This window comes from Camelina sativa, chromosome 14 (assembly GCF_000633955.1).
Source record: "Camelina sativa cultivar DH55 chromosome 14, Cs, whole genome shotgun sequence".
In the NCBI taxonomy this organism is placed as follows: Eukaryota; Viridiplantae; Streptophyta; class Magnoliopsida; order Brassicales; family Brassicaceae; genus Camelina; species Camelina sativa.
The window spans coordinates 775,634-799,782 of NC_025698.1; the positions used below are offsets into that span (position 1 = coordinate 775,634).

At 38.0% G+C, this 24,149-nt stretch overlaps 8 protein-coding genes and 1 pseudogene across 10 annotated transcripts in view; 7 read left to right on the forward strand and 2 right to left on the reverse strand.

Annotated features, from left to right (window-relative positions):
• LOC104738749 (transcription initiation factor TFIID subunit 13-like) lies at nucleotides 1,076–2,400 on the forward strand. The gene is made up of 6 exons (XM_019235892.1): nucleotides 1,076–1,179; nucleotides 1,476–1,593; nucleotides 1,704–1,741; nucleotides 1,829–1,888; nucleotides 1,979–2,053; nucleotides 2,152–2,400. Exons 2-6 carry the CDS (start codon nucleotides 1,491–1,493, stop codon nucleotides 2,179–2,181), a joined length of 306 nt encoding a protein of 101 aa, XP_019091437.1. The 5' UTR covers nucleotides 1,076–1,179; nucleotides 1,476–1,490; the 3' UTR covers nucleotides 2,182–2,400.
• Nucleotides 2,598–3,368, reverse strand: LOC104738750. Its single transcript, XM_010458951.2, has one exon. It carries the CDS (start codon nucleotides 3,281–3,283, stop codon nucleotides 2,735–2,737), a length of 549 nt encoding a protein of 182 aa, XP_010457253.1. The 5' UTR covers nucleotides 3,284–3,368; the 3' UTR covers nucleotides 2,598–2,734.
• LOC104738751 lies at nucleotides 5,775–6,955 on the forward strand. The gene has a single exon (XM_010458952.2). The coding sequence runs from the start codon at nucleotides 5,990–5,992 to the stop codon at nucleotides 6,635–6,637; it is 648 nt and encodes a 215-aa protein (XP_010457254.1). The 5' UTR covers nucleotides 5,775–5,989; the 3' UTR covers nucleotides 6,638–6,955.
• Nucleotides 7,120–7,710, forward strand: LOC104743120. Its single transcript, XM_010464234.1, has one exon. It carries the CDS (start codon nucleotides 7,120–7,122, stop codon nucleotides 7,708–7,710), a length of 591 nt encoding a protein of 196 aa, XP_010462536.1.
• LOC104738752 lies at nucleotides 9,139–11,991 on the forward strand (annotated as a pseudogene).
• Nucleotides 12,542–13,591, forward strand: LOC104738753. Its single transcript, XM_010458953.2, has 2 exons — nucleotides 12,542–12,785; nucleotides 12,942–13,591. The coding sequence occupies exons 1-2, from the start codon at nucleotides 12,612–12,614 to the stop codon at nucleotides 13,509–13,511; spliced, it is 744 nt and encodes a 247-aa protein (XP_010457255.1). The 5' UTR covers nucleotides 12,542–12,611; the 3' UTR covers nucleotides 13,512–13,591.
• On the forward strand, nucleotides 13,685–14,581 carry LOC104743121 (leucine-rich repeat extensin-like protein 6). The gene has a single exon (XM_010464235.2). The coding sequence runs from the start codon at nucleotides 13,843–13,845 to the stop codon at nucleotides 14,323–14,325; it is 483 nt and encodes a 160-aa protein (XP_010462537.1). The 5' UTR covers nucleotides 13,685–13,842; the 3' UTR covers nucleotides 14,326–14,581.
• On the forward strand, nucleotides 19,024–21,437 carry LOC104738755 (probable galacturonosyltransferase-like 5). The gene is made up of 2 exons (XM_010458954.2): nucleotides 19,024–20,464; nucleotides 21,187–21,437. The coding sequence occupies exon 1, from the start codon at nucleotides 19,337–19,339 to the stop codon at nucleotides 20,423–20,425; it is 1,089 nt and encodes a 362-aa protein (XP_010457256.1). The 5' UTR covers nucleotides 19,024–19,336; the 3' UTR covers nucleotides 20,426–20,464; nucleotides 21,187–21,437.
• The window catches only part of LOC104760054 (cellulose synthase-like protein D5), a 6,575-nt gene continuing 4,113 nt past the window's right edge, over nucleotides 21,688–24,149 (reverse strand). Inside the window, exons 3-4 of one of the 3 annotated variants that reach the window (XM_010458956.2) lie at nucleotides 23,691–24,149; nucleotides 21,688–23,595 (exon numbers count right to left, since the gene is read on the reverse strand). The exon at nucleotides 23,691–24,149 is cut by the window's right edge and continues 1 nt beyond it. In XM_010458956.2, coding sequence (XP_010457258.1) covers nucleotides 21,814–23,595; nucleotides 23,691–24,149 — 2,241 coding nt within the window. In that variant the 3' untranslated portion in view covers nucleotides 21,688–21,813. The remainder of the gene's footprint in view (nucleotides 23,596–23,690) is intronic. The other 2 variants (XM_010458955.2, XM_019236017.1) reach the window with 2 other exon arrangements.

Here is a 24,149-nt window from a genome sequence, read left to right on the forward strand (position 1 = left end):
CCAAAATTATATTATGGATTGATTGTAAAATTGTGGGTTACATATTGATAACAAACAAAAAAAAAATTGAAGTAACACTTAGACGCTTTTGATCCATCATACAAGGTCGTTGTGTAAATAATTAACAAAAATAAAATAAAACTGTTTTATAGAATAATTTATGGCCTTTTAATAATTAACAAAATATAGATATATTCATTATAAAGATATATTTTATATTTGTTAATGCATCACTAAAGACAACATACATACCACTTGTGAGTGGAGCAAGGAAGGGAGGCACAATTCCTTCGTAATTGTTCAAGATCGTGGAAGTGTGAAGCCTCAAATCCCAATTCAATGCTTGAAGATCGCCATTGGTGTGAATCCAGTCGTTGATTTTGCTTGATATCCAATGATGCGATGAACACTAATGCACAACTTTTACCCTTGGAATGGGATATCATGATACATACTTCAGATCACTTAGATCTATTCGACAACTATGAAAATGGCATCGTGTTTAGAATTCTTTAAGTATTATAACAGTTATCGTAGATTCATATAACGGTTGAGTTATATTGCTATTGTGGGTTAATCGAATATATATTTAATATTCTTTTTTTATTTGGAGCAACCCAGGATTCCTATAAAAACGCCAATGAAGTCAATAAAATAGTGGAAGTGGAACATAAAGCTCGATGTAACAGTGAACCCAATATTTTTATTTGCCACCTCTTTTCAAATTTGTGAAAAAGTTTAGCAACGGACTAAAGAGCAAGGAAAGGTCTCTCTATCCACATATTCTAGATCAAACGACAAATCATTTTTATTTGTTCATAGGCCAAAATTATATTATTGGATTGATTGTAAAATTGTGGGTTACATATTGATAACAAACAAAAAAAAAATTGAAGTAACAGTTGAGACGCTTTTGATCATCATCATACAAGGTCGTTGTGTTCTTTGTATTGCAAATAAAAATGGGCTGGATTATACATTTATTGTTTAGATAATGGGCTGGATTAATAATATGAATGGGCCTAATTATTAATAAGCCCAAACGCTTCGTATAGAAAAGAAAGAGTGCTCAGTAGAGAGAGAGAGAGAGAGATCATCACTCTCCCCGTTTCTTCGATTTCATCTTAATCGCCGATTTTGAAATCGCCGAACGAAGCTACTCCCGTCGATCCATCTCCGGTGAGCTCTCTGCTCTCACTTTTTGCACTTTTCAGTTTTCATTCCTTATCAATATTTGGTTTGGATAAAGAACCTTGTAACTTGTTCGATTTCACTCCGTTGGCTGTTTTACGGTACCGGAATACAACTTTCTGGGAACTCTCTGGGTTTTTATTTCGGTAGAATTCGGAGTTTTCTTTTCTACGCTCCGAACTCTAGGGTTAGTAATAATTAGTATTCGACTCAATTGGATTTTCTCGGTTAAGGAGATTTTCACCAATTTTTCTGTTATTTCATTGGAATTTGATTATCGGAAGAAAAAGAAGAAGAAGATGAGTAACACACCAGCAACGGCGGCGGCGTCATCATCTAAATCCAAAGCTGCGGGAACTTCTCAGCCACAGGAAAAACGCAAAACCCTCTTTCAGAAAGAATGTAATGTGATTCTTCTTAAACACACTCTTTAGCTTAAGAACCCATAGATATATTCTTCGTTTTGTGTGTTTCTGCTCATTTTGGGTTTTGCTTTGATATGATTTTTTCAGTGCAGCATATGATGTATGGATTTGGCGATGAGCAAAACGTAAGGCTACTACATAGAAGTAATAAGTAAGAGTCTATGACTGTTCTGAAGCCTGAAACTAATCTAAACTTCCTCTGTCTTCTTTAGCCACTTCCAGAGACTGTGGCGCTTGTAGAAGACATTGTTGTGGAGTATGTCACAGATTTGGTAGTGAGCTTTTTTCTTTTCTGTGATGATTCATGTTTTACATTACAAGCAGATAGAAAAAAGCTAACTAGTGATGTTTTAATATGTCAGACACATAAGGCTCAAGAAATTGGTTCAAAGCGAGGAAGACTTCTTGTTGATGACTTCTTGTATCTTATCCGCAAGGTAATTCTTTGTAAAGTAATACAATCAAAGACTGAGACGGGTTATGTGGTTTTGTATTCTATATATAATGATTGTGTCCTTGATCCGGTTTTATGCAGGATTTGCCAAAACTGAACCGGTGTAGATAACTGTTGGCGATGCAAGAAGAGCTCAAACAAGCTCGTAAAGCTTTTGATGTCGACGAAAAGGAGCTAGTTGATTGATCTTTCTTTCTCACTCACAAGTCACAAGTAAGCTTGTTTGTAGGTGTCCTTTTGGAGTTAAAGATCTTAGTGATTAGTATTTGAATCTCAAGACTGTAAAAAACAAAGTGGAATTGAAATTTAGATACATTTCATTTTTCCTAATTGAGCGAGTATTTTTACATGAAACAACAAACCCTTGAGGCTTGAATGGTGGTTGATCTCTCCTATAATAAACGCCAATGAAGTCAACAAAATAGTGGAAGTGGAACATAAAGCCCGATGTGAGTGAACCCAGTAATTTTATGTGCCTATCTCTTTTCAGATTTGTGAAAAAGTTTAGAAAGGTCTCTCTATCCACATTCTAGATCAAACGACAAATCATTTTTATTTGTTCATAGGCCAAAATTATATTATAGAATTGATTGTAAAATTGTGGGATACATATTGATAACAAACAAAAAAATTGAAGTAACACTTGAGACGCTTTTGACCATCATCATACAAGGTCGTTGTGTTCTTTGTATTGCAAATACGAGATTTGCCTCTGCAACTTCATCTGTTCATAGAAGTTAGCAATGAACTCCTCTGCTCTCACATCAACACCCTTCTCTTCTTCCTCCTCCTCTTGATGATCCTTAGCCGCAGGGTCAGATTTCTCATAGCATGACTCATCGTAGTAGCCGTATGATCCAGCATCATCGGTATCATTTTGACGGTCCAATTCGAAGTCATAGTCAAAATCAACGGGAGGAGCAATGCAAGGTAAGAGGAACCTCATGGATGCAGGACGATGCATCTTAACGTTAAAGATTGGCGTCTCGTCAAAAGAGAGCTGTTTCTCGCCGTAACGAGAGATATACCGGTCGTTGTTAACGCTGTTATGATGAGCTAGCGCTTTGAGATGCTTGGAGAACAAGTTACGGAGTTCAAACATGTGCCATCTCTTGAAGATTCCACCTTTTCTCCCCCATAGAAGAGCCATTCTCACAAGACTCCAAGCTCTCTGTGTTGCTACTGATCTGCTTTTCTTCTTTGATTCCCCCATGGATTTGGTTTATTAAGATCTGACTTCACTTGTTGATTGTTGTGTGTTTTTTGTTTGCTGATTTGGTTCTTCAGGTGATGAATGAGGTTGTGGACAGTTCTGTGTGTATGTATATATATATATACACAAGTAAGTAGCTTTTTGCAGTTTGGTTGACGCGGAGAGAGAGATTGACGTATAAGTTATTCAATAAAATAAGTTCGTTTAAGGATCAAATTAAACGTTATTTTCATATTAAACTGGATGAGTGGATTCTATACGTGGGCTGTACGCGGGCAAGATCTGAGCTGTTTAGCCGTTTTGTTTGTTTCTTAATTTACATTTTCCTTTTTGTATCATTTTATTTGTTTGATTTTAGTTTTTTTTCTCACTAATATAAATTAATCGTCTTTCATCACAACTACAGAAGGACATTTCAAGTTATAAGAAATTTAAACGAATTAAGTGGAACCAATTTTATTTCTACAAAATGTGTTTTTTATTTTCTTTCTCAAACAGATTTTATATTTTAGTGTAGTAAATGTCAATTAGTTACAACAATTTTTCTGCAAAATATTAATACCTTTTTTATAAACCTACTCTTGTTCTGGTATTAATTTCGACGGGGAGACACATTTTAGGAGACATAAATTCCACAAAATTACAAACAATGTGTTATATTTTTTTCCAGACCATGTGCCTTTCTTTCTCAATACTATAATCCACAAATATGTTAATGTTATGATTATCACCGTCTTAAAGTTAGTCAAAGCTCTTTTAGTAATTAAAAGGTTATAGGATTTATTAGAAAGTACTAAGCGATTAGTTAGAACTGAAATTAATAAGGATCACATGACAACAAAAATTGTATGAATCTTACAACCTTCAATGCACAAAAATTGTAGGCACAAATTGTATGAGTGTTCGCAACTACTGGCCTTATTGTAGAAGAAGCTAAAACGACACTCATCATACTAGGATAACTGAAGCTATTGTTAAAGAACTTAATTTAGGTGTGAGTCTAGAAGATGTATTTTTGTTAGTAATTAAAAGGTTATAGGGTTTATTAGATCGTAAGTGATTAGTTAGAACTAAAATAAGGAGATATCACATAATTGCAAACAAATATTGTATGAATCTTACAAACTTCAATGCACAAAGAAAACAACTAAATTCGATCATCGTTGTTTCATTTGTCTACGTAGGTAAAAATATGATCTGGTCAAATACTTAATTATGAAGTTCAACCATTATTAACGAACAAAAGTTAGATGATTGGAGTTGATTAATAATAATGGTACAAAAGTATAATAGAGATTTACGTACGTACAAATGGAAACTTCGTTGTAATCAAATAATTATAATTGTAGAAATAATCAGAGAGACAATTGTATAATAAGCGTAAGGGAGAAGCTCAACAAGTTTGATTGGTTTAGTTACGCTCTGCCGTTAAATAATGTCCTTACGGCTGTCCTGCTGTTTTATTTGTTTTCTACGCAACCGTGTCTTAACATATATCTTTTTTTTTTTTGGTTTAAAATCATTGATTTTGTTAAAAATCATTAACATGGAAAATTTTGGTGGAAAAACATACAGTACATGGGCATTGAATAGATTCAAATACAGATTTTAATTCGGTTCATACTAAATAAATCCGGTTTGATTTAGTTCAATTATAAATTATTGCCACGTTAGCTAGTTAAGATAAAAACGTCAATATTCAAACTCTTCATATTTTTTTATATCTCTGATCACCGCCTCCAATAAATCAAAGTAGATATACAAATTTATATTGACCAAAACGTTTACAAATATGAAACCACATATGGTCGATGTACACTGCATCTTTTACGTGTAATACTTACGAACATGTTGGGACGTAGTGCAAAGCATGGAACCATGTTTTGTGGCAGATTATTCGTGCAAGTAACCTAGGGGTTCCTTCCTTTTTAATCAAACTTTCAATCATTCATTCAAGGACGTTTGTCTTTTTTTCTTAATAATTGCGTCATATATTTCTCAACCAAATTGAGTTATTCTGTTAATTTTATACGTTTATTGGTATAACTATATAGTTAAGCTTTTCAACTTAAACCAAAAACTAAAACAAACCTACCTGTTTATGAGGATAAAACACATACAATATAGTATTGTTGTTTTGAATAATGTCCTTACGGCTGTGGGTTCGTAGTCGCATTCAGTTGAAGAGTTAATACAAAGCCTTAGCTAGGAATTAATCTGTATTTTATTGATTACGTTGCAACAAAATTTTAGTTGACTAAACTTGCCAATTTTGATTAGAACCTTCTTTTTTTATTTATTAGAACCATACATATATATTTTTTGTTTCTTTATTAAGTTAACTACAGCAATAATTTATAAAATTAGTCAAGTTTTTAGGCTGTTTTTTCTTTTCTTGATTTTATTTGTTCCCATAACGACGGCAGAAAAAGCGCACTGTTTTCTAGTTTTCGTTATAAAGTTCCTACTTCCCTTAAACCCCCTTGCCAATTTGACATCTTATTATTCAACCTCTATACTTCAAAAACTATCATTTACACCCACACTATACACAACACATAAATAGAAGATCCGTTGCACACAAACTAAAGCTCCTCCTCGGAATCTTTCTTAGAAGAAACAAAAAGTCTCTCTCCCTGTTAATCCGGGAGAAGATTTTTTTTGTTTTCTTCATCTTTCTGATATTTTGGTTCTATTATTTTCCTCATGGAAACAAAATATCAGAATGATGATGATCAAGTTTCAACACAAAAGCAGAATGGTGATTTACAATTAGAGCTAGAGAAAATAAACAAGACTCCGACCATGAAGACGAAAAAGGTATCACGAGGGATGCACATGTTCTCCGTCGTCATGTACATGCTCCGTCGTCGCCGGAGGAGAAAGACCTTCAACACCAGGTTTTGGCGTCGAATTGTCGAGTCCGTACGTAAAGTCCGTTCCGAAATCACGATAATGCCGTCGTCCAATTTCATTAATACGATCGTTCTCCCTCCGGCTCCTCCTCCTCTTCCGGCCTGCACGGAGACCGGAGGAGAAGACGGTGTTGGTGTTGATGACGTTGATGAATCCGGGGACCGTTTATCGGAAACTATCGAGGTTTTCACGGCGGCTTCATCTTCATCGTCATCAGGAATCTCGGGATATGGATCAGCCATGTCCTTACGTGATTTGGAGTATCCTTATGATGATGATATCGACGAGGAAGATGAATGCTATAGTGATGTGGAAGGAGGAGATGATATGATAAATGAGAAAGCTGAGGAGTTCATCGTGAGGTTCTATGAGCAAATGAAGATGCAAAATCAGCTTTACACTGATCGTTGCAAAGCCAAGGGGATAATGATGAACTGATGATCTAGTTATGGCCTTATCGTATATGATTTGACGTCATCATCGTGCATGGAGATGGGTTTACGTACGTGAGAATATCGATTCATTAATTTGGTCAGACGAAGGATCAATCTTCAGGTTTCTCTTGGTCGGTTTTGTTTTTTGGTATTACTATAATTTAATGAAATTCCTATAAATTTTTTCTTCATTTTTGTTTTGTAATTTGTGATTGTATTTCAGTTAATGAAAAATAGGAAATGAAATAAATGTATGTGTGTTTGTGAGGGATATTTAATTTTGTGCTATATATTAATTAAAGTCTCACAAAATATTATTTTCTTTGTGTGTTTAATAAGCTCATATCGAAACTTGGTAATATTATCAGCACATTTGACCCATACATTGAATTGAATTCTTTTTGAAAATTGAATAATTTGATTTTTCCAGCCATATATACCGATGAACATGGACGAATAGAGATAAGTGAAATATCATAGCGAGTGATGGTAACGATTACACATTTTATTCCATTTAGTGAAAAACTCATAGAAACTACAGTGACAAATGAAGTTTCCGTAGCCAAGAATTGGATCCTCGCCATACGATTAGCCTACCAAGAGGAGCCAACGGTGATCATCTCTTTAAATTCTAAGACCAATCCTCAAGATGATGCAAAAACCTCGACTCTTCAACTATGCATCAAAACCAAATGCCTCATTCTCCAACTACTTCATACGAATCAAAACACCAACCTCGGCGAATGCATTAGTGATCTATTTCTCGATGAAAAATTTGTTTTTATAGGAATAGGTATTGCCGAAACGGTCACTAAGCTCGGCTGGCTAAATAGAGTTGTTAAGAAAGCTGATGTTCGTGATTTGGTGAAGGTAAATTTTCCTTTTAGTTATGGTGAGAGATCAAGGCGGCTTAGCCTGAAGGGTATGGCTTGTGACTTGTTGGGGTTTGGCTCGTGGAAACCAGAGAGGAAGATTTGTCCGACAGACTTGGCTAATGAAGTTCTTGATGAAGAGGTGATTAAGTTCTTGTCCATCGACGCTTATGTTTGTTATGAAATTGGGTGTAAGATGCTTTAGAAAATGATTAAATATGTTGAAGAGCATTCTTGTGGTCTATTTATGTACTTTTGTTATTTGCTACTGTGTTATTTATACCATTTAAGTCAAGAGACAAAAACACAGATTAAAGATTGCATAACTGAATCCTAATTATTCTTCTTGAGCTAAAGAAACTCTGCTAAGCCGGCTCGGAACATCGGATTTGACGTTACCGGTTCTTACCTTGCGACTTCCAAACCGGAGGCCGTTGGCTGTACCGGACAATGCTCTAAAGGCAATAACTCTTCCAAACTGATATTTCCCATTCGAATCGTTCGATTTCTCCTCCACCTTTTCCTCATGATCATAACTATCCTTGTTCCATTCCCGGTTATCTCCGGTTTTCATTGCTGCCTAAGCTTTATGTAGATAACAAGAGAAAAAAGTTGGTTTTTCTTTTTTTCTTTTCATATATACACAAAGAAGATGGAGAAGGCAACACTGGCCACAAATATTTATATGTGTTTGTGTACAAAGTAAAAGAGAAATGGGTGAAGATTTGATTTACCAAACGACAAGTAATGTGAAGCTTTAGTTTGAAGAAACTAAATTGTGATCGGTGATAAACAACTCTAGGTCATCCCTTTTTTTTGTTTCGTACACTTCAAGTTTAACCTTTCACCTTTCAAATATATATATAATTTTTTTTTTCTAATTTTTCTTCATCATAAGATCGGTGAACATCATTCTAGAAGAGTTACACACACTCAATGTCAAAGACTTGAATTATACTATTATTATTTTTTGCATAAAGTATTATACTATAAATTTAAAATTGCAATCCAGCCTAATTAATGAGGAGATTTTGGGTTGAATTACAACTACTGTCTACTAATAATTTTTGCAAATACTTAAAGGACTAACCAAAAATTAACACCATGAAAAAAAAAAAAAAAAAAAGGAGCATTGCTTGACATTGAAACATTCTCTTAAAATGGAATTTTCTCTTTAAGTCGTACAACTTTTGCTACTTCAAGTTTCTTTTCAATTGGATTCTCCTTCATTTGTAACCCTTACTATAAGTATAGAGAATATCATCAATTAACCAAATCATTTCTCACTCGGGGTTACGTTACGTAACTTAACACCGCAACTACGTATATTTCCACGGCCTAGTGAGAAAACATGGGCCGCTATTGGGCTACTTCATTTGATAAAGCCTCTTAAAATTATTAAAAGTCAAAAGAGACAGGTCAGTAAATCCAGTATCATTAATTAAACAAATCCCGCGATACCTTTTGTAGACGTTGTGATTTCAAATTCAAAAAGCTATGGCAATATCGTGAATAATACTAAAGCCCAAGCCCATTATTGTCTTTGCCGCCCTTGAACCCGTAGCCTCCACCTCTAGTCCCGGCGTCACTTTATGTATAAAAACACTCCCCAAAAACCCTGATTCTCCTCTACTTCTTCCTCTTCCTCTCTGACTCCTGACAAAAAAAAAAAAAAATCAAAAAGGCTCGATCGAATCGTTGTTCGTCTCTATACACGATTCCTTCAGAATCTAGTATTTGATTCGATTAAGGTACCATGTCTTATAGACCGAGCGCGAAGACCGAGGTTCGTAGGAACAGGTACAAGGTATCTGTTGACGCCGATGAAGGTCGTCGGAGAAGGGAGGATAACATGGTGGAGATTAGGAAGAACAAGAGAGAGGAGAACTTGCAGAAGAAGAGGCGTGAAGGCTTTACTGCTCCCTTGGCGTCACAGCTTGGCCAGGGCTTCCCCACTTCTCTTCCTACTGAAACGAGAGTATGTTCTTCGTCTTCTTCTACTACTATTTTTTGTGCCGATTCAGATGGTTTTAGATTAGGGATTTGAATCTGATTGCGAACCTAGTTTAAGATCTAGGTAGGTAGATTCATAATTAGATCAGGAGGAGTACTGAATTTTGAGGTATAGAGAAACCCTAATTTGAGAAACTGAATTGCTTAGAGATGCTTGGTTCTTTTCAATTTGCAGTTGGAGAACTTACAACAGTTGGTTATCGGAGTAAGCTCAGAAGATAGAGACGCACAACTGGCGGCGACTGCTGGCTTAAGGAGATTGCTTTCAATTGGTTTGTGATTTCTTCTTCTTCTTCTTCATATGGTTGTTTAGTTCGTTTTGGTTGTTTTTGCTTATTGTGGTTGATTCTTGTTTTTGTAGAGCGAAGTCCTCCAATCACTGAAGTTATTCAATCTGGTGTTGTTCCTCGCCTTGTGCAATTTCTTTCCAGGGATGACTTCACTCAGCTTCAGGTGAGCCTGCTTATTTATATATGTGTAGCTTTGTGTTTTTTTTTATTTATTCTTGTTATTTTCTTGATTGGATTTTTCTCTCTTTGTTCTATTATAGTTTGAGGCAGCTTGGGCGCTCACCAATATTGCTTCAGGGACGTCTGATGACACTAAGGTCATTATCGAAAGTGGTGCTGTCCCTTCTTTCATCAAGCTTCTCAGCTCTCCCAGTGAGGAAGTCCGGGAACAGGTATAAGTTTAGGTTTTGATTATTGTATAATGTTTTGGCTAAGAAGCTGTTAGATCATATTGTTTGATGACTCTATTCGGACTGTTTTACCATTCTGACTACTTTGCTTTCTCCTGATTACAGGCTGTCTGGGCATTAGGAAACGTCGCTGGTGACTCGCCAAAATTCCGTGATTATGTCCTCGGTTGCGATGCCATGATGTCTCTTCTGGCTCAATTCAACGAGCATTCAAAGCTCTCCTTGCTGAGGAATGCTACATGGACATTATCAAATTTCTGCAGAGGGAAGCCGCAACCAGCACTTGAGCAGGTTTCCTTTCATATAACTATCTGCCATGTACACACCAATTGGATATGTTTTATTTGATCTGATATTGTTGCATTGCATTTGTTGAGCAGACGACACCAGCTTTACCAGTTCTTGAGCGCCTTTTGCATTCAACCGACGAAGAAGTTCTCACAGATGTGGTGTCATCCCTCCCCTTGTTCTGCTCTTAGCGTAAGTATATTTCTTTTAGCAACCAGTTACATATTCTTGATTCACATATATATATATATATATATATATATATATATCTTAATCTGATCTTGTCATCTGTGTCTTGTTTAGTCATCCGTCGCCCTCAGTTCTGGTTCCAGCTCTCCGTACCATTGGTAATATTGTTACCGGAGATGATATGCAGACTCAGGTACTAATACTATCCCTAATTGTCTACCTTATTTGTTATACACAAAATGTGTCCTATAGGTTTGGTGTTTACTTAGTAAATCATCTCTGTTATCTCCATTACAGGCGGTTATAGACAGTCATGCGCTTCCTGGTCTGTTAAACATATTGAAAAACACATACAAGAAGAGCATCACGAAGGAAACTTGCTGGACTATCTCTAACATTACAGCTGGGAACTCAAGTCAAATTCAAGTGAGTTACTTAACATTAACAACTAACAATGTCGAAAAACCTGGTTCTATTTGTATAAAACCAGAAGCCCTTTTCTCATTTGTATTTAACACTGAAACTTTTTGTTGTGCAGGAAGTGTTTAAAGCAGGCATTATTCAGCCTCTGATTAACTTGCTTCAGAACGGTCAGTTCGAAATTAAAAAAGAAGCTGTCTGGGCAATTTCTAATGCAACTTCTGGTGGCAATCTTGACCAAATCAAGTAAGAAGAAAAAAAGCACAACAAAGCTCAGTTTTTTCTTCTGGTTAGTTGTAAACGACGATTCATGTAATTTGACTCTGTAATTCGTTGCAGGTTTCTCGTGAGCCAAGGCTGCATTAAACCGCTGTGTGATCTCCTGACCTGTCCTGATCCAAGGGTCGTCACAGTGACTTTGGAAGGTCTAGAGAACATTCTGAAAGTTGGTGAAGCCGACGCAGTTGAAGATAATGTCTATGCGCAGATGATTGATGAGGCAGGAGGTCTGGAGAAGATTGAGAATCTTCAGAGTCACGATAATACTGACATTTACGAGAAAGCTGTGAAAATCCTCGAGTCGTATTGGGCTGAAGACGACGAGGGTGAAACTGGCGGTGCGGATGCTCCTCAGACTTATCAGCAGTCTTCCGGTTTCCAATTCGGAAACCAGGGTGGTCATGCTCCTACAGGTGGTTTCAACTTTGGTTGAAGGTTTATGTAGTAGAGAGAATCAAAGTTATTCTGAGTTGCTTCTGGACTCACGTGGTCGTTTTGAAATTTGTAGGGTGTTTCATTTCTTTGGTTACGTTTTGAATTTTAAAAGATTGGATATTTTTTTGTCGCATTTGTGACGGAAATTAAAGTGTTATTATCTCTATTCTATTGTGTTCATTTTTTTTTTTTGCTCTTCTGCTAAAAAAAGACTTGCAGATTATCTTTATGCAGAAGCCATTGTCTATCTTTCTTATTTACATCACTGTAATAGTAGCCTGTATTAATGCGTGACAGATTTTAATGTTGCGAATTAAATTGCAAATATCGAGTTTGGTGAAGCGTTGTAATGCTATTTTAATAGATCAAAATTGATTTTTCATAAATGCATGAGAAGTGAAAAATAGACTTGTCTTTTTTTTTGTTTTTGATAATAATTAGATAGAGAGTCGTTTTACAATTCCAATAGCATATCACAAATTCACAATTAAATTTATTTGAGGCTTTTTATCATTTTTCCCTGAAGCTTAATGCAAAGTTAAAGTACTCCATGGGATTTGCTTTCTGGAATAGAAGAGTAGTAGATTGACAAATCTAGGGACACCGAGCAGCTTCTAAGCTTTTCTAGTCATTCTAAATCCGCCACGTCACTACCGACGAGGCATGACATTGACACGTGTTAACACGAGTCTCACACTTTGAAAACCAAACGTCTAAACTATAAGATAAAAAAATTCGCCACTACAAACTTCCCTAATCAGCTAGAAAACGCAGAAAGGTTGATGATGATGCAATCCCGATTAGTAGCGTTTGCTACAGCGGCGCGTTCCCGTGTTCGACCAATCGCTCAAAGGCGTTTAGCATTTGGATCTTCAACGTCTGGCCGCACCGCTGATCCAGAGATCCATTCTGGTAACGATGGAGCTGATCCAGCTATTTATCCGAGAGACCCCGAGGTATATATTTCTTTGATTAAAGTTTATCTTTTACTATTATTCATTGGTTTAATATATATATATATATATCTTTTTAAATAAATTTATAAGTACAGATGATGTTAAAAATTAATTAATCCGGATGTGAAAATGTTTTGGTGCTTGCTTGTGTTGCAGGGTATGGATGATGTTGCAAACCCTAAGACAGCGGCCGAAGAAATCGTGGACGACACTCCACGACCGAGTCTAGAAGAGCAACCGCTTGTACCGCCAAAATCACCACGCGCCACCGCGCACAAGCTAGAGAGTACTCCCGTCGGTCACCCGTCTGAACCCCATTTCCAACAGAGACGAAAAAACACAACCGCCTCACCGCCGTCGCTTGATTCCGTGAGCTGTGCTGGTTTAGACGATTCGCCGTTCCCTAGAGACGAAGGTGAAGCGGAGGAGCAGAGACGGAGGGAAGATGAGACAGAGACCGACCAAGAGTATTACAAGCACCACAAAGCTTCTCCCTTATCGGAGATTGAATTCGCCGATACTCGTAAACCTATAACGCAAGCCACTGATGGAACGGCGTACCCTGCTGGTAAAGACGTGATCGGATGGTTACCGGAGCAGCTTGACACGGCGGAAGAATCTTTGATGAAAGCAACAATGATATTCAAACGCAACGCTGAACGTGGCGATCCTGAAACGTTTCCTCATTCTAGAATCTTAAGGGAAATGAGAGGCGAGTGGTTTTAAACTAAAGACGCAATAATTGTTACAAGTGTCTAAATAAAACTTGTTTGAATTAGCTGCATTGAGACATTTTGGGTTCCTTACGAAAGTGAACAAACCCTTTAAGCCCCCAAACCAAGAGAATCTGTTCGAACATTGTGGATTACAGATATGAGATGGTCCAAAAAAGAGCTTTGTTCTTCAATTCAAAGCTGTAAAAATTTTAAATGGTATCAGATTCCAAAGTTTTTAGCTTTTGAAGGTTCTTCAGAAAAAAAGTCAAGTTCTTTAAAAAGCATGAACATTCATCTTACTTCTTCCACCATTTGAGAATTTTTCTCTCTTCATCTTAAGAATGGAGTTGTTCCTCTGTTTCATCTCTCTGTTTTTGATATCATCACAACCTGTTGCGTTGAGTATAACAGAGAAACCAGAGATTGAATGTGCAATGTGTTTAGAATGCGAGAATCCATGTGATCAGCCGCCTCCTCCGTTGCCCTCACCCCCACCGCCGCCGCCACTAGAATTTCTCTGTCCTCCGCCGCTTCCTCCACCTCTACCGCCGATAGAGATTTTCTGTCCGCCGCCACCTTCTCCCACACCCCCATCTCCTTCCCCGCCGCCGCCTTCTCCTCCCCCTCCTTCACCGCCACCACCATGTAATCACTGCCCGTTACCGCTTCCACCGCCGTTGCCGCCGGTTTGCAATGAATGCGTTCCTAACAAGCCTAGACCACCGATCATTATCACCGCCGCAGCAGCTATGCCAGAGATCTCTGCTCCCATCAGCTTAATAATTGCTCTTCTCGCCTTTCTAGTTTCTTCTCTGTTTCAATAATCTTTGTAGCTGTCTTTTTAGCTCTATTCGTTGTGTCTCTTCGTTATAAATTCTTACACTCATAAAGGAATTTGATTTCTGGTATTACGAAATTTAGCAGGACGATATAAAACAATAGTGAGATTGTAAAAGTGTAAAACTGAACTTTCTAGAATTCTAGTTTGTCTTTTGATCTAAGGATTCGATTGTTTCAAACCCATATATCATGCATGTGTGTTTTGTTTGCATTTACAATAAAAGTCAACTCTATACAATTTTTCTCTTTTGAAAATAACAAAAAAGAAAGTCAAAGAAGAAACATCTTAATAATGTTTGCAAATGTTTTTCTTCTCACTGAGTATCAAGTAGTAGTGAACATACATATTGTTTAACTCGGATATTATAGTTGTGCCATCACTTTATTTTTTTTACTGTCTTAATCGTTTTTAAAAGTGCCAGTTACTTTAATTTGACAAATTGCAAGGCAAAACGCAAATATACAAGAAAATAACGAAATTTCAATGCTATTAGTGTTTACTTTGATTTGACAAATTAAATAAAAAAACGACAAAGACAGTTGTACGAACTTGTAACCTAGTGGATATCAATGAGATAGATATGTGGTTAAATTGTAGACATCATTTATGAACTTGTTGAAACCAATGTCGACGATCAGAAAATGTAAACATTGTTATACATATCTTACTCTATAAGAGCATCATTACTCCAGCAACTTGAGAGGATTACTCAAGGATTAATTAATCATATAATTAATACTAAAATAATTAAAGTAATTCACTTAGAACTTAACCAAAATTTATCCTTCCAAATGAAGGTTACTTTTCATTAAAATAATATATTTTTTAAATTTTTATTAATTAATTATAAAATTTTACTAATCTATCATGTATAAAAAAATATTTATATTATTTATATTACATTAAACAGAAAACAATAAAATTTTACAGAATTCGGAATATTAAACATATTTTACAAAATTCGGAATATTAAACATAAGATACAAAATTAAAAATATTAAACATATTTTACAAAATTTGGAATAAGATTTATTGTTGGGTTGCACCAAATTTTTGCCAGATATGTTCAATCAAGTCTTTTTTCAAACGATCATGCATTTTTGTATCTTGAACGTCATTTCGATTGCTCATCATGTTATTTAGATTTGTTGCCATATCTATAGAATACGCTAAATCGACATGAGAAGTTCCGCTTCCTTCTCCATGATAGAACTCTGTTGGATAGTAGAAATTGTAGTCATGTCGCTCGTCTTCGACTATCATGTTATGCAATATGATACATGCTCTCATTATTTTCCCTATTTTTCTTTTATCCCAAAAAAGTGCGGGATTCTTCACGATTGCAAATCGAGCTTGCAAGACTCCAAATGCACGCTCTACATCTTTCCGGCATGCTTCTTGATAATGAGCAAAAAGTTTTGCTTTTCGGCCATGTGGAAGTGTAATGGATTGGATGAAAGTTGCCCATTTGGGATAGATACCGTCAATGAGGTAGTAAGCCATTTTGTATTGCCGTCCATTGACAATGTATGTAACTCTCGTAGCTCGGCCCTCTAGGACCAAATGTTGACCAAATGTTGAAACGAAAGGAAAAGGTCACAACAGTTAAGCACAAAACTATTCGAACATTGAGAACACAAATTAAACAAAACACAACAAGATTTAAACACAACAAGTGAAGAGAAATGAAACCTAGATGTTTGTCAACATTTGGTCAACGAGTTTGTCCCTAATTATAGCTTCAGCAGGTGTTAGTTGTTCACCCTTGTTAATCAGGATGTCTAGCAATCTCATTTTGGTGTGTCTCTCCTTAGCCGCTTGTTCTTGATCCTTCATTGCTATGATCCTATCTAACTTACCCGCAGACCTATCCTCTACTTCAATCACTGCCGGTTTCTTCCCTTTTTTCTTAGATGCCTTAACTCCCGGAGGCCTCGCCTCAACTCCATCATTGGTCGAAGTCGATGAGTATGCTCCGTCTGAAGCAAGCTTCGTCCTCTTGTAAGTACATTCCTCCGTGATCTATTTCTGATAATGCTTCAGTTCCCTCCAGCAATGCTCTAGAATAAATGGCTTCTTAATGTCATTCTTGTAAATCTCATGCGCCACAATGATCACATCGTCTTATGATTCTCCACTCTTCCTTCTACTACTCGCTTGTGTGTAACATCCAACAAACTTGTTAACTTGATGGTTTATCTTGTTCCACCTAGCCTTACATTGACTAGCCCCTCGACCGTTTGAGTCGGATGCTCCACCATTTGCTTTGTATTAGGCTGCGACCCTCTTCCAGAAGCTATTTAGTCGCTGCTCGTTACTTACAACTAAGTGAATACTAATCACCTACCATAGATGAGAACAAAACACATATAGAGACTGACATGTAGATGATGTAACCTTACCTCTAAACAGATGATACACGAGAAAATATCAACGATCTACATAAAAGAGAGAGACTGACATTTAAATTTATCAATGTGTTTTCTCTTTGAAACTCCCAAATCATGTTTGAAAAGTCCCTGATGTGGCAGAGTCCAAAACTTAAAATAGCAGACATATACAAAAGGGAAAGAGGAGGAAGTACATGGAATAAACCACATGGCCAGCCTTGTGCATCACACTTAGTAGCAGAGACCCTAGTAGACATTAGAAAAGAATGTCAGCGATACCGTAGAAGAATGTCACACACCATAGCATCATCCATCATCATAGAATCTACAACAACAAGTTATACAAATCATACCGTAGAAGAATGTCACACACCACCGCAACGAAGCTACTCCAGTGACTGGATTGTGACGACGATCTGCATCAAAACAACAAAGCAATACAAAAACAACCAAGTAAAGTATTAAGTACCTAAAAAGTAATCTAATAGAACAATAGACGGTTCATCCTATACTACTAAACAGACGGTTCACTTTACAGCCATCAGAACAAATCTCAAAACCAATTGAAACGACAAATCCTAACACAAACAAATCGAATTTAAACGAAACCAAAAGATTAACAACATTCAATAAGTAAGAGATGAGACGACAAACCTTCTCTGTCTGATTCGTCTCCCGGTGGACCTCGTGAGGAAACCGCCGCTGTCGTTGTCGCAGAAGGAGGTAGGTCGTCGTGTCGTGAAAAGCGAAATCTTCCGGGTTAAGCCGATCGGAGTGGCCGTCGCCTTCATCAACCAAAAACCCACCATTTTTAGCCGGAAAAATCAAAGGATTCGAGGTGAATCCACTGATTTTCCGGTTTAGGGTTTACATCGCCCTCGAGTCGCTGTGTAGGTCGAGAGAGAGAATTTCGGGGAAAAGAAAGAAAAAAGAAGGAAGAAAATGGTGAAAAAAAAATTGCTTTTATATTTACCTATCATCCAATCGCAAAACGCCACATATCATTTTTCATGGATTGCTCAAAGTGCTTCACCAAGAATCGATTCTCAGCCTGTTGGACCGAAATATGGATTATTTATTCACATTTTGGGGCCAAATTTAGAGAGAAACATTGAGAGTAACTCCCAGTGGAGAAGCTCTAAGTTTGTTTGCTAGTTACTGTAGTTAAACAAGCAACATCGTCGTATATGTTAGGAAAAATCAGATTTTGAATTACGAAAACAATTTATAACCATGCATTTTTTACATTGAGAAACAAAAAAAAAGTAAAACTTTGGTAAAAAAAAAGGGTACGGATGATTACTATGTTGATTCAAATAGTAATTATGTGTATTGGATTTGAGTTAAAGACACATGACAGAGAGATGATTAATGGACCGGGTTAATTACAGCTGGAAAGTGACAGATAAACCGAAAAAGTAAAAGAAGAAAGTGACGAAAAAGAAGACGCGAGGTTCTCTCGTCATCGTTCATTCATTCATACCACCATAGTGCACGTACGTACGTGTTAGATTCTTGTCTCTTGAAGCAGCAAAATAAGATTCGAAATGGTCAAGTGTGGTGTGACTGTGTCAGTCTTACCAACGCCGTATTAAAAGGTCTAGTTTTTCCCGTACTAGTTTACTCATCGCGGGACCTCATTCCCAACTCCCAAGGCAAGAGAATCGTCATTAGTTCATTTTAATTAAAGTAAGATTACGAATAGAGAAACACCTTTTAATCAACAACGATAAAAGAGGCTCTCTCGAGTTTAGCTAAACGTTAGTTATAGTATTTTATATATATATATAAAAAAGCATTTTTTTCTGACCCTGTAAAATAGCATTATTATATTAAACCAACAAAAAGAAGGTATTAGGTATCATCTAAGAAAATTTATCGGGCACGATAATATGGTCGGTGTTGGTTAGGTTGGGTCGACGTTTCGCTGAAGCTTCTCTCTCTATACAATTTTTTTTGTCTAACATAGTACGTAAAACATGCGCCATGTCAAAAGAGATCTAAACATCATTACATTATAAACTGGTAAGTAAGAGAAAGTGAAAGTACATATACATACAGTACCTAGAAATAGAATCATCACCCACCAGCCCTCAAAGACGACACTGACATTTGCTCTTCACAATGAATTTAATTATACATCTTTACTTTCACGTATCCCACTTTGCTTAAATTAATCCACATTTAATTATTATTATATATTTTTTATAGTAACACTTTTAAATAACTAAATAAAGATGATTTCAACCACTATAAATACGAATATATTACACTATCCTCTCTCTCTCACCCTCTCTGTTTGTGTAATTTTTGTTGGCAATTAAAAAATTAATCACTTCTTCATCATCTTGTTCCTCAATATAATAATCTCTTCTGAAAAATAAAAACAGACAAGCGCAGTCGAGCAAACGAGTAATTAGCAGAGGAGAAGAGAAGGCGCAGAGTAGCATTGACATGCGATATGTGCCTCTCAGTTTTGTGTTCTTCATCTTATCCTACGCCTCCTCTTTCAATCTCTCCACCATGAAGGTCATGAAGGCGAAGAAGGTTCTTCTTCTCTGATTTGTTCGTATCGTTCTTTCTTCTTTCTTCTGCATTCTCGCCATGCATTGGATTACGAGATTCTCCGCCGTCTTCTCCGCCGCATTAGCCATGATTCTTCTCTCTCCTTCGCTCCGATCCTTTTCCCCCGCCGCAGCTATCCGATCCTCGTCGCATCCCGATTCCGGCGAATTCAAATCCCGACATCACTCCTCCTCCTCCTTTAGAGAATCCCCGATTTTTCGTAACGCCGACCAATGCAGATCTTCCGGCGAAGATTCCGGCGTCTGCAACCCTAATCTCGTCCACGTGGCCATCACTCTCGACATCGATTACCTCCGCGGCTCAATCGCTGCCGTCAATTCAATCCTCCAACACTCGATGTGTCCTCAGAGCGTCTTCTTCCACTTCCTCGTCTCCTCCTCCGAGATTCAAACCCTAGAATCTCTCATCCGCTCCACTTTCCCCAAATTGAACAATCTCAAGATTTACTATTTTGCCCCTGAGACCGTACAGTCCTTGATCTCGTCCTCCGTGAGGCAAGCCCTAGAGCAACCGCTCAATTACGCCAGAAACTACTTGGCGGATCTGCTCGAGCCTTGCGTCAAGCGGGTCATCTACTTGGATTCGGATCTCATCGTCGTCGATGACATTGTGAAGCTTTGGAAAACGAGTCTAGGCCCGAGAACTATCGGAGCTCCGGAGTATTGTCACGCCAATTTCACTAAATACTTCACCGGAGGTTTCTGGTCTGATCAGAGGTTTAACGGGACGTTCAAAGGGAGGAACCCTTGCTACTTCAATACTGGTGTCATGGTGATTGATCTCAAGAAATGGAGACGATTTAGTTACACGAAACGGATTGAGAGATGGATGGAGATTCAGAAGATGGAGAGGATCTATGAGCTTGGCTCTCTTCCTCCGTTTCTTCTGGTTTTTGCTGGTCACGTTGCTCCCATCTCACATCGGTGGAATCAACATGGGCTTGGTGGTGATAATGTTAGAGGTAGCTGCCGTGATTTGCATTCTGGTCCTGTGAGTTTGCTTCATTGGTCAGGTAGTGGTAAGCCATGGCTAAGGCTTGATTCCAAGCTTCCATGTCCTTTAGACACTTTGTGGGCACCTTATGATTTGTATAAACACTCCCATTGACGCCCAATTTCGAGTTCCCCCCAGTTTTCGCATTCACAGGTAACCTATGTACACAAAACTTGGTTCAACTGCAGTGTAGTTTTGCTTATTGTCTGTGTTTGTTGTTCATCAATGGTTGAAGTTGAACTGTAAGTTTCATTTTTTGTTGTGGGGTTGGCTTTTTTACTCGTTCTAGCATATGTGAAGTTTTTACCTCTGCTGGGTTAGCTTTTTCTTTGGCACTCATAGCGTTTACATAAACAGAAAGATGGAAGCTTTATTATACTTAATACTCCGTTGTTGTCCAATTGGTGGAGATTGTAATAGTGGGGAGTTGGGTTAGTGGTAGGGCACATTTCTTGGTCCTTACAGGACCTGATGCATTGTGAAACACCATGAGCACACTGATCCAGCGATTGTTTAGCCTTTATTTTTTGGTAGTTTCTTAGTGCTTTTTTTAGCTTGTAGAGACCAGAGATATGCACATATGAACTTACTTGAGCAACTCTAAAGGATCTCGAATCTTTACCTAGTTTCTGTATGCACATAAGCTACTTCTTGGTCACTGTTTTGTTTCAAAGAATCTGATGTATTATCATCAGCTTTTGTAACAAATGTAAATCTGTAACTCGCTAGTCACTTTCTGAAAGTTTACTTTTGTGGGATCAAATCGCTTTTTTAAAAAGTTATGGACTTGTTGCTTGCATATGCTGATTCCTCCTAATAGCATTGTTCAGAATCACAAATCTCATCTTAAGTTGGGTTTTGTTTGTTCTAAACAGCCAAAAAATGAGGACTAAACCGAAGATTAGCTGAGTTTCATTTGGTGGTCCAGACCGATTGGTTTTCAACTGAAAACAATTTTGTTGAAGACCTTGCCGGAACAGCAACTATAGTTGTAGTGTTGCTTCAGAGAGTTCAACAAGAGTGGAGATACGATTTTAGAAGAGTGAACTTCTTTATAAGAGTACTGTACGAATATGTTCTTGTGGGAAGAAGAAATTAAATAAAAATATAGTTAGGGTTATTCAAACATAGCTCACAAGTTAAAGCGTTTTTGTTATTTTATATTGATTTTATACAAAGCAGGTAGGTTTGTTATCGAATCTTAAACGCAGAGACTCAAAGATGGAGGAGCGTATCTATCTGCCGAGGAACAAGTCCGCAATCGTTTTGATCGAATCTTTTTGGGCAAAATACATGTACCTTTTCAGATTGTTGTTACTTGTAGTAGTCGGTTTTGAGGGCTAAACCGAGGATTACCACCGACTGTAAGTGAATTAAGTAAGAAAGAGTCTCTTTATACTTGAGAAAAATCGTAATTATAATAGAGTATCTGATTACAAACATGAAGCCTAGAAAGAAGAACTTTCATGCCTTGTACCACAAACAAAGATTAACCTAAAGAATCAAGGGAATTGAAACTGCATATAGTCTTGCTTCCCTGAAGGAGGGTTGATATAAACCCAAAGCAAAGACACAATAATCGACAACAAACCTGACCACACAAACACTATCGTCGGAACTCTGCCTCTTCTTCCCATCAATCCTTTAGCAAACGGATACAGATGACAAAGCACCCAGAAGCTGAAGAACACTCCTCCAACAAGCTTGCTCCATTGCGGGAATGGACTGTACAGAGTCCTCGCGAGCCCCACCGCAATCGCAATCATGTTCACCATCATGATCGTCAATGGAGGAACCATCAGAAAGCTCCATTTCACAATATACAGATCTGCATACTCATCGTCTCCATCTTCTGGTGTAGCTGACTTGGAAGTCAAGGTAAAAGAGACATCGACTCCCGCAATCACCTTGAGAAGACCCTGAAGAACAGCTGCAGGGTGTGCGCTCGTACCTCCTATAACCCAGAACTGCTCGTTTCTCCACCATTCGTGGAGAGTTATGCCTGACCATTTGATCTCAAGGAGTGATAACATACAGAGCGTGAGTGTTATCGCGAGGAGGAAGATCAAGAACGTTATGTCGAGTGATTGCACTATGAATTGACCCGAGAAGAGCGAAACTGCAGGGAGGATGCAGTAGACGATGAGGAACAGAGATGTGAATGGATACATTCCGACATTGAAGTAAGCCACTCTCTGCAAGAACTTCATCCTTCTGGTTGCGAAAATAGCGTTGTTCCTTGAGAAAAAGATCTCAACAGATCCTGTTGCCCATCTCAGAACCTGGTGAAGTCTATCCGTTAGATTGATCGGAGCTGTTCCACGGAAAGCGTCTCTTTTGGTCACGCAGTAGATTGATCTCCATCCTCTGTTGTGCATTCGATATCCCGTGACTACGTCTTCAGTCACTGAACCATAGATCCATCCAACTCTTTTGCCCCACTCTGTTTTGTCCTCGTAGAAGCAAGAAATCACACTGATTGCTTCGGCTACTGTGGCTGCATCAAGCGGTTCACGTGGGACAGCAAGTGAGCCAGCTGGTCTACTGTTTTTGCCTTTGCCTTGCAAGTCTTGTAAGAGTCTCCCTTGGTATTCAGCAACCGGGATTGAAGCAACGAAAGAGTTTGAGTTACCAAATCTCTTTGGGAGAAGCAGAGATTCAATATCTCCATCATCGTTCTCTTCTTCGTTGTATTCTCCATTTATAGGCAAAGAAACTTCATCAACTTTCTTCCTCATGGCTTTCGGTTTCCTCAGCGATATCTTCACCTTTCTTCTTCCAAGCCAGCCGTGATGTTCAGATGCTCTTGGCGGGCTAAATCCGTATAGAGCTGTTCTTCGGAAGATGCAGCCAGTTCCCACATACATTGGACCTTGAAGTCCATCCAAAGCTCTCATACTAACATCAAAGAAGACAGTGTTGTGGTTTGCATAACGATCATTTGGGTCAATACCTTCGAACCTCTGAGGGAACTGAACATAGCAGATTCTGTCGCCACCACGATCAAGCATGAAGCACATTCCTTCTCTCAAGGCCACGGAGTTGTAGATGTAGTGGTCACAATCAAGATTGAGGATGAATGGGCCATTAGACATAATTGCGCTGGTTCTAACCAAAGCATTCATGGCTCCTGCTTTCTTGTTGTGATCATAACCCGGTCTCTTCTCTCTTGAAACATAGACTAGCATTGGCAGCCTGATATCAACGTCTGTTGTATCAATTAAGTTCTCAGCATCTGCTTCTGCTCCATAAACTGGTTCTGCATTCGGAGGAGCTAACATTGCCTGCAGCAGTACACCAAATATTAGAACACACTTTTCAATACAAACCTCAAGAATACATTAGACAACTAGCAAATAATCTTGAGAAAAGAAGTTACCTGGATGATCCCAGCGTGGTCTCCTCGGGAATTATCAGATTCTCCAGAGGACCAAGTCCCTGGCCAGTGAGAACCATCAGACATCCAAGTGGCCTTTGGAACTTTAACAGTTTCTTCAGGATTGCTTCCCATCATCATCTCCATCTGTTTCTTCTTAGCTCTGAGCTCTTCATGCACATTATAAGCATCAGACCTCCTTCTTATCGCCTCAGGCAATGAGTTGATTCTGACCTTAAACTCATCATATTCTCTCTTCACTCTCCTCCTTTCCCTCACAAAATCCAGCCTCACTTTGTTCTTGAGGAAGTTACGCTTCTGGCCAAAGTAGGCCTCAGGGTTCCTTGTCTCTATATTGTGTTTCCTGCAGAACGGCACCCATGTGCTGGCAAAGCTAGCTGTTTGAGCCAAGGCTTCAAATGTTAGCAAAGCTCCTCCATCGTCTGATAAGTAGCAAGCAAG